At 54.0% G+C, this 14,891-nt stretch overlaps 1 protein-coding gene across 7 annotated transcripts in view; it reads left to right on the plus strand.

The window, feature by feature from the left end:
• The window catches only part of CDH23 (cadherin related 23), a 400,055-nt gene that overhangs the window by 170,863 nt on the left and 214,301 nt on the right, over positions 1–14,891 (plus strand). For all 7 annotated transcript variants that reach the window (XM_047702753.1, XM_047702755.1, XM_047702760.1 and 4 more), the window contains exons 8-9: positions 592–720; positions 8,141–8,219. In XM_047702753.1, coding sequence (XP_047558709.1) covers positions 592–720; positions 8,141–8,219 — 208 coding nt within the window. The remainder of the gene's footprint in view (positions 1–591; positions 721–8,140; positions 8,220–14,891) is intronic.

A 14,891-nucleotide genomic window follows, 5' to 3' on the forward strand; every position in this document is an offset into this window, starting at 1 on the left:
TACCAGAAAAGTTGCTTGACCAGTAAACCCTGTGGGGGTGGCGGAGGGGTTGGGGGAGGTCGCTGGTCGGGGGAGCAGGTCTCAGAGTGGCCCCCTCTGCCATCAGAGGGTCTTTCTTCTGAGGAACACCCATGCTGGTCATTCCCTTGCTGTCCCAGGATGAGAGGTTGCAGGAAGTGGGCATGGCAAGGGCCTGAATCAAGAGAAATTGCTAAGGACAGCATCGTCTTGTTTCCCCAGGCCAGTCATCCCACCCATGACATGTCGGGGACGATCAGGCCTAGGCTGGGCTGGGGGCAGGAGCTCTGGCTCTACCCTAGCCCTGCTTTGTGACATTGGACAAACCACCTTCTGCTGGGCATTGGGGTTCCTGTTTATGTTTTCCTGCACAGGTCAGAGATCACTGTGTGTTCGAGTCCTCAAACTTCTGTGTACTAATGTGCTTCCCACAGGAGCAGAGGAGCACTTGCGTCCATGGGCACATGTGTTTGTACTCATGGGTGTCATGTGTGTTCAGATGTGTGTGTATGTGCACGTGTGTGCATGTCAATAATGGCACCATCTAAGGTTGTATATTCTTTGTCCTCTAAGGATCAAGATAAGACCAGGCCTCTGTCCACCCTGGCCAACTTGGCCATCGTCATCACAGATGTCCAGGACATGGACCCCATCTTCATCAACCTGCCTTACAGCACTAACATCTATGAGCATTCTCCTCCGGTAAGACGCTCTCTGGCCCTCGTGGATCTTCCCTCTGAGCTTCTATTAGGGACAGGGGCCCTGTTTGGCTGGACAGGCTCTTCCTTGGCATTTCTGACTCCCCTCAATCCCTGTGCATGTCCGTGTTGGGTGTCTTAGCCCAGTGAAAGCCCGACCCCCTCTTCATACTTTGCCACCATGCCCCATGTCCTCCCCCTCTCCCTTCACCTGCAGAGGGCTCCAAGAGGCAAAAACACAAAGACTTACTAGTGTAAACTAAGGGGAGCAGTTCAGAAAGATTGCTGTGGGGTGACAGGGACACCTGTGGAACCAGCCTGGTCTGGAGAGCAGATCCGGACTCTGCTCAGCCACATTCCCCACAGGTCAGTCTGCCTCTCTCAGCCCAGGAGCGCTGCCCAAGATGGCGGCCATTTGCCCTCCACTCCCCGTTCCTCTCAGGCTTGGCCCTTCTGTGAGAGCACACAGCTCCAGCTGCCCCTCTAACAGCTCCATCTCTGGATTTCTCCAGGCCCACGCTTCCCAAAGAGGCATCTGATTGGTTGGGATCCTGATTTTGTGCCAGGTCACAAGGTCACAGATCTCCAGTTAGGCTATAAATTGGCTGCGCTTGGGTTCTGTGTCTGCCTCTGGTCCAATCAGCAGTGACTGGGGGTCTCTGAGGACCAAATGTGTTGCTGCCTGCTTGGCCGGGGCCGGGGGTGTGCAGCTGGGCTCACCCAGCCCTTGCCTCATAGCCATCCATGCTTCTGTGCAAACTAGAATAAAGCACGTACACTGGGCTGCTAAATTAAGAAAAGCTGGCTCCTCTGGACATGGAGTTTAGGGGGCCGCTCTTGGGGGGAAAAAAGAGCACCCTCCCTTTTGAGAGAACTCAGTATGCTTAGATGCACAACACTGAGAGCCAAGTAGGGCACCCAGCTGAACATGCGGGCGTTAGGGCCCACCTGCACATCTGCACGGGCTCGCAGAATCAGTACAAGTGAGACACAGGCTTCCCTTGGCCAGGGTGCAGAACCCGTAGGCCACCACGGGCCAGAGAAGGCCGACCTCCAGATTGGAGACTGTGGTCTATCCTGATCATGGCATCCTCAAAGCACTCTGCTTCTGTCCCCAGGAGTATGGGGCCGGGTGTGGGCTGGAGGAGCTAACAAGCAGAATGCTCTTCGGTCTCCCGTTGCAGGGCTCTGAAGCTGCATTTCCGGTGGAGGGGGACATCTCAATGCCCCCTACCCTAACCTGCTCTTTCTTAGTGGTTGGTGAACAGCAGGACCTCTATCTCCTTCTATCTAGAAGTCTATCTCCTTCCAAAATCTCTTTGCTGCGCCCCCATCTTCTCAGCCCAGGGAGGCCTTCCCTGACCTTTCAGAGGAGGTGGGCCCTGCCAGTGGCCCCGGGCCGCTGGACATCCCTTTCTTAGTTCTCAGCATCCTTGGACAGCTTGCTCTGCCTCTGTTTCCCTGCTGGACCAGAAGCATAGTTCAGCAGGAATGGGGTCTGCTGTGGGCATAGAACATCAGGGGTGCTGAGGGTGTGTTTGTGCAATGAATGAATGAACAAATGAAATGAACAAACGAACAATCAAAGGAACAGTGCCCTGGTCAGACCAGGTCTCTCACCATCCTACCATTCTCATCACCCCTATGCTTGCTCCTGTCACCAGTCCAAAATCTGCCCATCTGTTGGTTCCCAACTTGCTGGCCGCCCTTCTTAGAATTTCTCCCCCTGGCTCCGTCCTCACCGGCCCATGGACATAGCCAGCCATTGCTTTCCCCTTGGCTCTGGCAGAGCGGTCTCCCCCTGGGTTGCGTAATTCACTACTGAATTATAGTTGTACCTTGAATGCTCCCAGTGTGCGAGGGGGTCATTTTGGAGCTCCTGGTAATCAAGGTGCCTGAGTCCCTGGGACCCAGTCTCCCAGGATGTCGGGCCTAGGGCTGAGCACAGAGAAGGTGCTCAAAGCTAACTTGTTGATTGAAGTGAGGATATTCTGGTGGCCACGTAGCCAAGAAACTCAGAGCAGGTCCCTGAACTCGCTTTGGCCAAATCCCACACACTGAGGACCACTGCCTCATTGGGAAACGGGCTGGTAATGTCTGCCACGGGGCCTCCATTGCCTGCAGGTTGTAAGAAGTGGAGATCCACATGCCCCATTAGAGACCCCAGCAAGCCATGCTTGTCCCTTGGGCGCTGTGAGGCCACTACAGCCAATGCCTCGGGAGCTCCCAGTGGGCAGGTCTGAGCCCCATCACTTGGGTCATGCAGGGGCTCTGGGGAACCATACAAGAAGGTAAATGGGAGGTTTCAGACTCCGCCCAGGTGCCCACAGAATCATCTCGCATGCACACAGCTCTGCTTCTCCTCCCTGTTCCTGCACTTGAAAGGAGGCTACCATTTCCATGTCTCCAGCACAGCTTTTTCCGCTGCAGGCCAATTCCCTCATGCCCCAAGCCTGATTTTTCCAGGCTTCTAATCGGTTTCCATGCCTTGATCCGGGCCCTGCATGTTGCTTTACAGTGTGGAACCCTGACTTAACTCAGTACTTCCCAGGCCTGCCAGGGCCTAGAAGCCCTGCGTGGCCTGTTCAGCCTCCTCACCCTCAAGGACCCAGGCATCCCCACTCCCAGCCTGGCCGCTGCTGGCCCGGGGCCTCAGGTCGGCCCCGGGCCCACTCTGCCTCGCCCCGCCTCTTTATCTGCGGCTTCCAGCATGTATGCCTCTCTCTATCAGTGTATCAGGCCCGCATGGCTCATCTAAAGTGTATATATTACCTAATAAAATCCTTCTTATTTGGGATTATTGCATCAAATTTTAATTTCCTCACTCGAGCAGCGGCATGTCGGCCTGCCCGTCAGTGAAGGACCGATAGAAGGTGAAAAGAGCGGATAAACTGCACAAATTACTGCCAGCTGATGCCTATCAGCCCTTTGACTGGAATTGACTGGAATTAAGGACTGAGAAATAGGATTTTCTGCCTCAGAATCTGCTGTGGCAGCTCTTGTCGGAAGTCCCCTCCCCCCACAGGCGCCTCCCATTCCCGAAGCCAACTGCTGTCCACCTTTCAAATCCTTAATCCTGTCATGGAAATGGGGAAGGCGGTCCCAGAGAGAGTGGTGGGCTGGGATCCCTGAGGCCCAGGACCCGGTGGGTTACAGCTCTAGCTCCTGTCCTGGGCTTCCCCCCTGCCCGCCCCCCGGACCCCGCTCTGGAAAAGACCAGCCTCAGAGGGGAGACACAAACTCCTTCCACTGGACTTCCCCACCAGCACCCAAACCTCAGAGGCTGGAGCCACCTCACACCCCTCACTCACCCTTGTCTTTGACATACCTCCTGGGCAGAGCAGTGGAAGCCCCCAGACCCACCCCAACACAGACCTCCCTTGCCCCCAGTCCCCCTCGCCCCACCCACTTACCACACCTTACGACTTGAAGCAGTAGAACCCTCTGAGCCTGTTTCCTCCCACACTGCCCCGTGTTGGGGCTTGTGAGGACCTAAGCTAGGTGCCCAGCACAGTGCTTGACACACAGAAGGTGCTTAACCAGTGCTCGCTCTCCCCCGGCTGTTAGCTGTTCTCTCTCTGTAATACCCATAAGACACCTTAGCTCCAGGGTACGGATTATGAATCCAGGGTGCTCGGGAGTCCGAATGCGCTGAAATTGTGGGGCACAGCACCCACGGGCATTGTCCGGGAAAGCCTTCATCAGACGCTCACAGCGGTCCCAGTGTATAGTGACAGTGACTTTTATAGCATTTGCTGTGTACAGGGTGTGGCCCTGAGGAGTGGGGGCTGTTACACCCATTTTATAGATGGGGAAAACAAGGCCGTGAGTGATCAAGTTACTCACTCAGAGGATTTGAGCCCAGACGGTCTGGCAATGGAGTCAAACCCCCAACCTCCTCACCATACTGCTCTTCCCACCACAAGAAGGGACCCTGGGGGCCTATGCACCTTTAGCCTCTAGGAGGGGTGCCTCCTTTCCTTACAACCTGGGTTCCTGGGACAGGAGGAGCCCGGTGGCAGGGTAGACCCTTCTCTGAGCCTCCTGGGCCTGCCTAGCTGCTCTCCCAGCCACATGCCAGTGCGTAGTACCCCAACCCCCGCCCTATCTGGAGAGCCATCAGTAAGGGGCCTGCTCTGGGCCAGGCAGGGGCCACGCTTCTCCAGCCCCTCGTCTTTGGAAATAAGTTTCAGTATATTGAAAATATAATTACTAAGACTCTGAAACAAGAGCCATGGGATCCCAAGAGCCCCCATTCCTCCCTGCTAATTCCTTCTTATAACATTTCCAGTCTTTGTGGCTGCACTTGTATTAAAAGCTCAGGGTTTTATTAAAAATGGATTTATTTACCCAAAAAGAGATGAAGCCCCAAACTTTGTCAGGAGCCTAGTGGCTCTCAGTTCCCAGAAGCTTGGGTGGGGCCCTTCCTGGGGAGAGCCAGCCTCCCTGTCCTCTGGTCCTCGATTGCCCGCTGGCCCCCTCTGAGCCCCACCTGCCCATGAGCCTCCAGGTGGGGGTGCCCACGGCAAGATGCCCCGGGGCTCTGAGGCCTGAGGGTGCTTTGGCCACCAGTTCCCATCTTTCCAAAGGTAACCACCGCCCCCCCTTCCAGACCTCCTGCATTGTACCTGTCCTTGTCCTCGTACTTTGTCTTTGTCTGTAAGCCCAGCTCAGCCCAGCCACTCCTGGGTTGCATGCCTGGGTCCATGCAGCTACTCTGGGAGGTTTACCACTTAGTGACTTTCTGGAAAGGTGCTCTGCAGGCTTTGGACCCGGTTAACCTGGCAGGCTTGTCCCTGCTCTCAGGAGACCAGGGGCTGTCTGGGGACCCTCAAAATGGGACACTTCCAGGGCCCAGGCCAGGTGGGCTCTAAAAGAGGGAGTTGTCCCCATGTCCAGAAAGCCTGTCCTAACCCCTGAGCCTCATACCAGAGTCCCACACTGTTGGGACTCCTCCTGGGGACAAACCGAGGCCTCCCCTACATAAGGAGTGTCCTCTGGAGGGGCAGACCCCCCAAAAAAGAGCCCTTTGTGGGGTGACGTTGGGGGAAGCTGTTAGTGCAGACCTGCAATGACCCTCCACATTTGCCTGGGTCTGGGGCCACGAGGAGGGGAAGGATCTGTGATCAGATCTGAAAGCCCAGGAAAACAAAGGTTAACAGGGTTTCTGTGCTCTTGTTCTGTTTTGTTTTAAATCACCTTACTACTTGGAGGAGCCGTTACTACACAGAAGCCCAAGGGAATGGTGGGAGATGTAAGTTTTCCCAAATTTGACATGAGCTAATGCTTGTGAAGTGCTTAGATTAGTGCCTGCCACATAGCAAGGATGTTCATAAATGGCAGTTACTATTATTGTAACAGAATCTGGGAGGGAGACGGCATCGCCTGGCAGGCAAGAGTATTTTGGACCCAAAGTACCTGACTTTGAACCCTGGCTTCACCATTCCTTCCTTGCCATGAGACCTTGGCAAGCCACGTAACTCAAATTCCTCAGTTTCCTCATCTAGAAGATGGGGATTCTGGGGTAGCTGTGAGGGTAGAATGAGTTAGCACATAGAAGGCATTTGCAGCAGCACTGAGCACAGAGTGGGTGCTCGGGAAAGAACAGGGACCTCAAAGCTGATACCACCTGGTCTCTGGCACAGTTCAGGCTCTCAAAACCCAGTTGGGGAGGGCTCATTTAATGGTGTCTTTCTTGGATTTCCTAACAGTCTATTCCCCCAAGGGCTGTAGACAGAGCTCCTGTCTCCCCTGGGGGAAGGAGCCCCCAAGGAAGAAGCCAGACCTGTCTTCTGCATGGCCGTGGCCTCAGGGCTGTGTCCATGTTTCTGCAGGAACCGTTTCTCCTGGAACATTCTCACCTTCCCCCAGCCTGAGCTAGAGGTGTTCCAGATTGCTCTACACCTGAGCCTGGGAAAGGGTGGAGCGACAGGCGCACAGGGTGGCTCTGCTCCGAGGGTCCGGTGGGGGATGCCTTTTGTGTATCTCACCCCCAGAGCCCCACCCTACTGATGGGAGGGCCTGTATGTCAGAGAACAAGACTCTGTCCTCAGGAGGAGGTGCACACGTAGGGGTGGACAGTGCAGCCTGCAGACCTCACCCTCTAGCTGATGGACAGCAAATCAAGGCCGCAAGAGATCGTCATTAGACATGTGAATGCCAGGGTTATATTTCCCCAGGGGGCGGGACTGGGGTGGCCGGCTGATTATCAACCAGGGGAAACTGCAGCCCAGGCCAGAACTTCGCGCAGGCAGGGGAACAGGCTTGGCTGGCTGGACATTGGTATGACAGGGCTGGAGAGTAAGGTGAAGGTCACGGTGGGCAAGGGGCGACCCAGCAGGTGGTGGCGGTGGCGGTGATGTGCGAATCCTCTTTCATGCATCCACTTATTCAATCAACCAACCAGTCCATCAGCTGGTATCTGAATGTGCCCATTCATGCCAGGATCCCTTCCTGGAGAGTCCTCGGCCTCCAAGTCCCTGCCTGGGCTGTATCTTTTGCCTTCCATATCATTCCCTCTCGCTGTCAAACTCCCACTCCTTCTTCATGACCCGTCCTCACTGTTGCTGTCCGGACAACCCTTTGCCAGGTCCTCTAGGTGGACTTCTGCACTTCGGGGTACATTTCCACATCTGAGCTCCCTTTGATGTGTATAGCAGTGTCTGTGAATCTGTCCTTGACCCCACACACACACAGGCTGTGTGTACCCTAAGAGCAGGGACTCCTGACTCCCCATCCTGGTAGTCCCACATCCTGGCCCCTTCTCCCCTCAGTGCTGCAAAGAGGAGGAACAGGGTGTGGGACAGAGTCGTGTGATACAAGAGCTGCTGGTTGCCATGCTGGATAGGGCATGGGTCATTATGCCATGGTGGCCTCAGGGGTCATCCCTGGGGTTACTCACTTTCAGGATTTATGATACATTCCTTAGTAGAGTGATTGATCCATGAATGATCTCCTTTATTCAAGTCCTAGTAAAAACAAGGTCTCAGGGTTTTTGCTCTTATTCTTATTAAGGTAGGGCAAACTGAGACCAGAAAGGTAGAGCAACCTTCCTGAGGTCACACAGCAATATAATGGGTGGTTGAAATAGAGACCATATCTCTTGTCCCCCAGCTTGTTTTTCCTCTTTCCTGAGTAGTTACACCAGATGAGGGGAGATGGGAAGGGCAAGAGGGAATGAGAGCATCAGCAAGATTGGGCCCCTCCAAGGGACTCTGAGGTGTTTGCTGAGGCCTCACTCTTAGGTCCCCAGGTTGATGGGGACAGCTGAGACCTGAGCCCTTAGTATCTACTTCCTAGACTGGCCTTTTGGCGGAGGCTCCACTACCTGGGGACGGAAGCTGTAGGTACCAAGACAGATACAAAGAAGGATGGCCACCTAGGGGCTGGACAGCCAAATCAGGTCCCTCCTCTCTCCTACCCAGGGCACAACTGTACGCGTTATCACTGCCATCGACCAGGATAAAGGACGTCCCCGGGGGATTGGCTACACCATCGTCTCAGGTAAGGCCTCGGTGCCCTGTTCCCCCTACCATCCCCCCCAACCCATAGGAGTGTCAGGCTCTGCAGGGCTGAGCAGAGGTCTGGGTGTATGGACAGTAATGTGAGGGGACCTGCCCCCAGGGACAACCCTGGGCAGAGGGCGTGGGAAGGGGACTGAATGGATGAAGGAGGGAGGTGCCAGGGAGGAGAAGAGTAGCTGGGGACTGAGGTTCACATGTCGGAGGCCTCTTGGATGGTGTTGGGGACAGGAGCCTGTGACCGCTATTCAAGGTCTGAAGCATCTGAGTGCTTTGGGCTTCTGAGCCAGGGTCACTGAGAACCCCCATCTGCCTCCTTCAGTGCTCTGGGTGTTTGTTTTGCTTTTCTGACTTGATAAAAAGGGGGCACTTTGTGCATCATTTTAGGAGGAATGGACCTGTATTTTCATCCCATGCTCTTTTCACATTTTGGACCATTAAGAGTTCTTGTCTCATCAGGAGTGTTGAAGTGGGGACACAGAGCGCCCTCCTCTCCTGCCCCATCTCTTGGTGAAGCAGAACAGTGACTGCCTGAAGAGAAGGTTCTGGGTGATGGGAATCCGGACCCCGTGTCCCTACCTAAAGGTGGACCAAGCAGTTCTGTTTGGCTGTCCCAGGCCTGGGTGGCTTTGGAGAGGGGGAGTCAGTGAGAGGCCTGTGAGGGAATGCTCACTTACCCACACACTCTGGCCCTGTCCCTGTGCTCCCACCCCACCCCACCCCACCAGTGCCCTCCCGCCCTGCCCTCTAGTTGGGGAAGGGTTAGCCTTGTGCCTATGGGTAGGCCAGACTGGTGGCCAGGAGGATGGCAGGCCACCAGGCTGCTGTCTACCCTATCGCCTCTCCCGACCATACCCCCACAACAGGGAGTGGCATTTGGGGGACATTTTTTTCCCTAAAGCACAAAAGACACCAAGGTGCGGTGATCAAGAACATAGAGGATAGAGTCTCATGAGCCTGTTGCCTTGGGTGGGTCTCTGTGCCTTGGTTTCTCATCTGTGAAATGGGAGCAATGAGAGTACAATCTCGGGCGATTACGGGTCAGAAGACTTAATATATGTAAAGAACCCAATTCATGGATGTAAGTTCTTTATACGTGTTAGTTGTTGTTATTATTATAATTGCTGATGGGTAACAGTAACCCTTTGAAGCTGGGAGTTAGCTGGTGGGGGGAAAACCCTCCCCCTCCTTGGCGATGCAGGAAATCGGGGATATTGTGGGCTCCCTGTGACCTGCTGCTGCCGGCATGACTACTATGGTGTGTGTAAGCCCAGGGTATCCCAGGCCCCAAAACAAATACCAATCCAGTTCACGTGGTCAGCAGCAGCTGCATGGGTTCAGGCCTCTCCTTCCTCACCCCGTTTCTCCCCCATTCTGGTGCCCAGCACAGGATTTGGTGGAGGAAACCCCAATATGTACTTTGTGGAATGAAGGAAGGGAGGAGAAGAGTGTGATTCTAGCGTCTTGGGTTTTCAAATTCCAGCATGCCCAAGAATCAGCTGGAGCTCCTACAATGAATGCAGAGTCCTTGGCCCCCCTCCAGAGATTCTCATTCTGTGAAACTGGGGTGGGACCCCAAAATAGTCCTTTCTTACTGCACACCAGATGCAGATGGTCCTAAGGCCAGGGTATGAGGAAGCTAGTCCTGGAAAGGGAAGAAAGCATTCTGCAGGAAGGCAAGTTCCCTGGAAATTAGGGAGCCCTCTCCTGCTGAGCAGAGGCGGAGGGAGGCCCATGTTGGTGCTGGTTTACTTTACCTTCATGACTTTTTCAATTTGGGAAGCAAAGCAAGTGCCTCCCAGGGAGAAGGGGCTTGCACTGGCGACCTAAGGGAACCCCAGTGAGCACCAAGTGTGATAGATTTGAGGTGCCAGGATAAGTCAGCAGCATAAGGGGACACCTGGCTGGATGGGGGATTGTCTTCTCGTCTCATTGCCTGTGGGCTGCTTCGAGACATACCCCAGCCTGGATGAAAGTGGGGAGCAAGGAGACAGGAGGTAGCCTGTGGTCACGGCCAGACTGGAAATTCCTGCGTGACACTGAGAGGCCATCCTCCAAGGCATTTGTCCATTCCAAGTTCCTGCTGTGTGCCAGGCCACCAGCCTCAGAAACCCAGGCCCTTTCCAGCCCTCAAAGATGGCCCTAGCCAGCTCTCCCTCCTCGCCCCCTCCCCTGGATGCAGGAAGTGGGAAGTCAGAGCTGCTGAGCCTTTAGTGACTGGGCTGGGCTCTGAAACTTGGAGTCTGGGGACATTTGCCTATGGCTTCGTACTATGAGACTTCCAGGGGCATACTCTACCTGGCCAGACCCCCAGGAGTGAATAGGAGGATGAGAAGGGAGACCCAGGATGTAAAACTACAGGTATGCGATGTGCATGAAGGTGGGGGCAAGAGGCAGAAACTTCCAGAAGGCTTGCAGCACTTAGCCTAGCTTTTTTAGGATTCCCACTGCCAGCAAAAATGTACTTTGAGGGCTTTTAGAAAGGATGACAAATGGGTTTCCTCTCATATGCCAACTGTGATCCATTGGTAATGACTGCCTGAAGAAGACCATGAAGCCAGACAGGCTCAGTGCAGTATTCAATTGGTAGAGTCTGCTATGGGTGCAGAAATGGGGAGGGCAGGTAGCACCTGCGGCAAATATTTGTAGTCCTTGGTAAGATAGCACTTAGATCTCGTTTGAATTGTAACCTTGCTGGTTCTTTAACACTCTCATGTGTTTGTCACCACACAACCCACAACCCCACCCAAATTCTTTTTAGGCAGCTTGAGGAAAGGGCAGTCCTTCCTTTTTTCTTCCCTCCCCATCCTGAGTACCTGGCTCACCCAGGTGCCCACCCACCTGTTCCTGCCTGCCCTTCTCCCTCGCCTTGCACTGGCAAGGTCTCCCTGTAGTCCAGCCTCAGTGTGAACCTAAATCAGGCAGACAGGCAGGAGAGCAACGTCCCCAGGGGAGCTGGTAGACAGAAAAGTAGGATATGGCCTCAACTCTACTTCTCTCGACTGGTAGACACTGCAGCAAAGCATTTCATCTGCCAAGGATCTGGCCTCACACACCAGCTTTTCCAGTGCTGTTAAGTCTCAGCCCTTTTCTGGGAGGCTCGGCCACTGTCTCTTTGGCTTGAAGCAGGAAGAATGAATGCCCACAAGGGCACCTTCATGCTGACTGGCCCAAACTGGCTCTGAATACCCCATGGGAGCATGCTCCCACCCTGGATGCTAGAGAACCATTTTCATTTGAAAGAAAGAATGTGTGTCTCAGGGGCTCCTGGAGCCAGGTGTGGGTCCTGATGGCCACTGTGGGTGACTGAGTCTCTGGGCACCTCCAGAGCTGGGGGAGGGGCAGCTCTGTCTCCATGTGGGTGGACGCAGGTCTGAACCCATGGGTAACCCATGGCACGTGGTTAACCTGCTTGGCTCCTGGAGGTCCCCATCCCCTCTGGGCTGTTTATCAGCCCTGCAGCTGGGGGGATTTATGTCTGCACACCAGCACTTCCACCATTACTAATGACCCCTCTGTTTTGCCAAGAACAAAGAGGCCTTCAGAGGTAAGTTATGGCTCCATTGCCATCAATTTGTTCTCAGCCTCTTGTGGCCAAACTGAGACTGAAGAATGACAAGGTTCTTTCCCTCAGAGGACCTGGCACAGGCCCCATCTGCTTCCTCAGCCTGTGCCTGCCCTGCCACTCACCAAGGGCATCACTCCCTCCAGGCCTGAACAATATGGGTCTCCCACCCCCAAGGGCCAGCCCAGCCTGGGGTCTGGACAGGCACCTTCCTTTGCCACATGGAGACAGTCCTCCTTCAAGGGGCAGCTGTGCCCCACCCCACACAGAGCACTGAACTTGGAGTCCGAAGTTGTGGGTTCAAGGCCCGGCTCTGCCACCTGTAGCAATGTGTCAAAGAAAGGCATTTGACCCCTCTTCACCCCATAATCCTCATCCATGGTATGGGATTAATAATCTCTATGGCAGATGAAATGGTGCCAGAGAGATTCTAAAGGGCCATAAAGTATTAAGTATTATTAATTGTCAAGGAAAGATCAGGCCCAAGGGTCCTGGGGACTTCTATTCATTCATTTCCTCCTTTATCCATTTAAGCAGAGTGGGAGAGTGCGGGCTCTCGGGCTGCTGTCCAGGGTGCTGACGGCTAGCTCTGCTGGCCAGTGTAGTTGCCCGTGGCTACTGAGCACTTGACATGGGGCTAGTCTCTAAGATTACCCACAGGATTTTGAAGACTTAGTATGCAAAACAGATTATAAAGCATCTCATTAATAACGTCTTATACTGATGACATGTTAAAGTGGTATTTTAGACACACTGAGTTAAATACAACATATTATTAAAATTAATTTCATCTATTTTCTTAATGTGGCTCCTAGAGAATTTAAAAGACCACATGTGGCTCACATCCTATTTCTGTGGGCAACTCTGTTCCAGAGTTAAAGCACCTCGCCAGCTTGCTACGACGGACCAACTGTGTAACTTTTGAGCTTTTAGTTTTCCAACCTGTGAAATGGAGGGAAGCATAGCCTGGGCCTCACAGGGAAGCTATGTGCATACAGTGAGCTAAGACCTATAAGCACATAGAAGAGCGCCTGATTTTACAGTAGGTGCTCAATAAACGTGGCCTATTGGCATCTAGCCACAGTGGATGGAGGGTCTTCTGGGCCGAGAGCTGCCCTCAGAGGTGTCATCACGGCCTCAGGAACCTGTAGTGTAGGTGGGGAGGCCGACTGAGATGCATTGGCTGTGTGGACATGGAGTGATGGCTCCCTGGGGGGGCCCATTAGACTGTTCTCGCTACTTCTGTGCATGTTTGAAAACATCTGTAGTAGGAAGTGAGAAAGAATCCATGGGAGGGGCGCCCCCTCCCCAGCCATCATGGGATGAGGACACTTACTGAGAAGAGATCACCTATGGTCACCCTCTGACTGATGAGCAGGAACTAGCCAGAAACTGTAGAGTGAGGGTGTTGCAGGCAGAGGGAACAGCATGTGCCAGGGTCCCAGAGCAGAAGAGAATGTGTGTTTGTGGAACTGCAGTAATTCAGCATGGCTGAGTGCAGCATCCAAGAGAGACCTTGGGGAGAGGAGTCACTGAGGGACGCAGGGCCCCAAGTAGACATCCTGGGGGAGAGCAGAGACAACAAAGCCAAAGGAGGGTGAGGAGATCAAGGTGACAGGATGTGGCTATTGGGACAGGTGGCACATGTTCGGCCCACAGCCTGAGACAGCTTTAGAGCCCCCTTGAGCAGGGACTTTTTTATTTAACTCCCCACCACTGTGTGTTCCAGAGAGGAAACCTGTCTTCCTAAGTGCTCTTGAGTGGGTGACCAAAAGTCTTGAAGAACCAGCCTTTAGTAGGGTCAGTCCTATCTTTCTCACAGAGTTGTGAAAATAAAAATAAGTGAGTCTGCTCTCTAAGGTGAGTGGCATTTGGCAAGCACCCCACAGGTCACTGGTGATAGGCCCTCAACAGATACTAGCCATTTCCCTACCCCCTTGTCGGCATCAGGATGCGGTAGAGATAGGCATGTGGCATGCTGTCCAAAACCCACATCGCTAGCCAAGGTTACTCTCATGTGCCAGCAAGTCGGGCTACCATGGTGGCCAGGAGCTGAGGTCGAAGGCTTCTCAGTCAGCCCCTAGGGCACTGAGGACTCTGTCCTGCCTTCACCTTCCTGGAAGCACCCAGACTTTTCATTGGTTTTCCATCCCCTGAGGTTAGGAGCCCATCTATAGGAGGTGAGGAGCTGCGGTTCTCGGCATACGGGTCTGAAACCGGGAGCAGCAGCGGCACCTGGACGCCATTGGACATGTGAGCTCTCAGGCCTCGCCCCAGAACTGACTCAGGCCTGGGGAAAGGGGCCCACAAAACTGTCTTAATGATGCTAGACCAATGAGTTCTGTCATTTGACTCTCGTTCTGTGAGTGATGCTGAAGGGACTCCTTTCCCCTGCCAAAAGGACCTTTACCACCTGAGGAGTGAGGGTGTGGCCAACAGCCCATTCTAGCATTTTCTGCCACGTACTATACTACATCCTCTCTCCCTCAGCCTACACTCCACCGTCCAGGCTGTAGGGGCCTCATCTCTCCCACCACCCATGCCTTGCAGCCCACATCCCTTTCCCCATTGCAGCCCTGTCTGCCTGGGCCTTCTGCATCCCCCCAGGGGGAGGGGAGAGGAAGCCCATTTATTGTGTGCCTGCCATGTGCCGTGCACTGGCTGGCCACATTTTCCTCTCACAGCAGCCTGTGAGGGAGACAACTGGATTACTCCATTCTGCACACAGTAAAGCAAGGCTCGGTGAGTACATGGGCTGGCCAAGAGTCACAGCTACTAGGTAGAAGGGCAGGGATTTGAACCCAAGTCTCTCGGGCTCCAGAATACATTTTTCATGACCACAGTGGTTCTCAAAGTGTGGTCTCCGGACTAGCAGCATCCCCATCAACATCTAGTATTGGGAATTGTTAGAAACTCCTAATTTTGCATCCCACCCTAAACCTATGGAGCTGGAACCTCCAGGAGTGGAGCCCAGATGAGGCTGCTGGTCTAGGGACCACATTTGGAGCAGCCCCAGTCAGGAAACGCCTATGTAGTCAACAGGGGTGACAGCACCTTCAAGAAGGGGAACATTTGTCATGAGGGGTAAAA

This window comes from Lutra lutra, chromosome 14 (assembly GCF_902655055.1).
Source record: "Lutra lutra chromosome 14, mLutLut1.2, whole genome shotgun sequence".
NCBI lineage: Eukaryota > Metazoa > Chordata > Mammalia > Carnivora > Mustelidae > Lutra > Lutra lutra.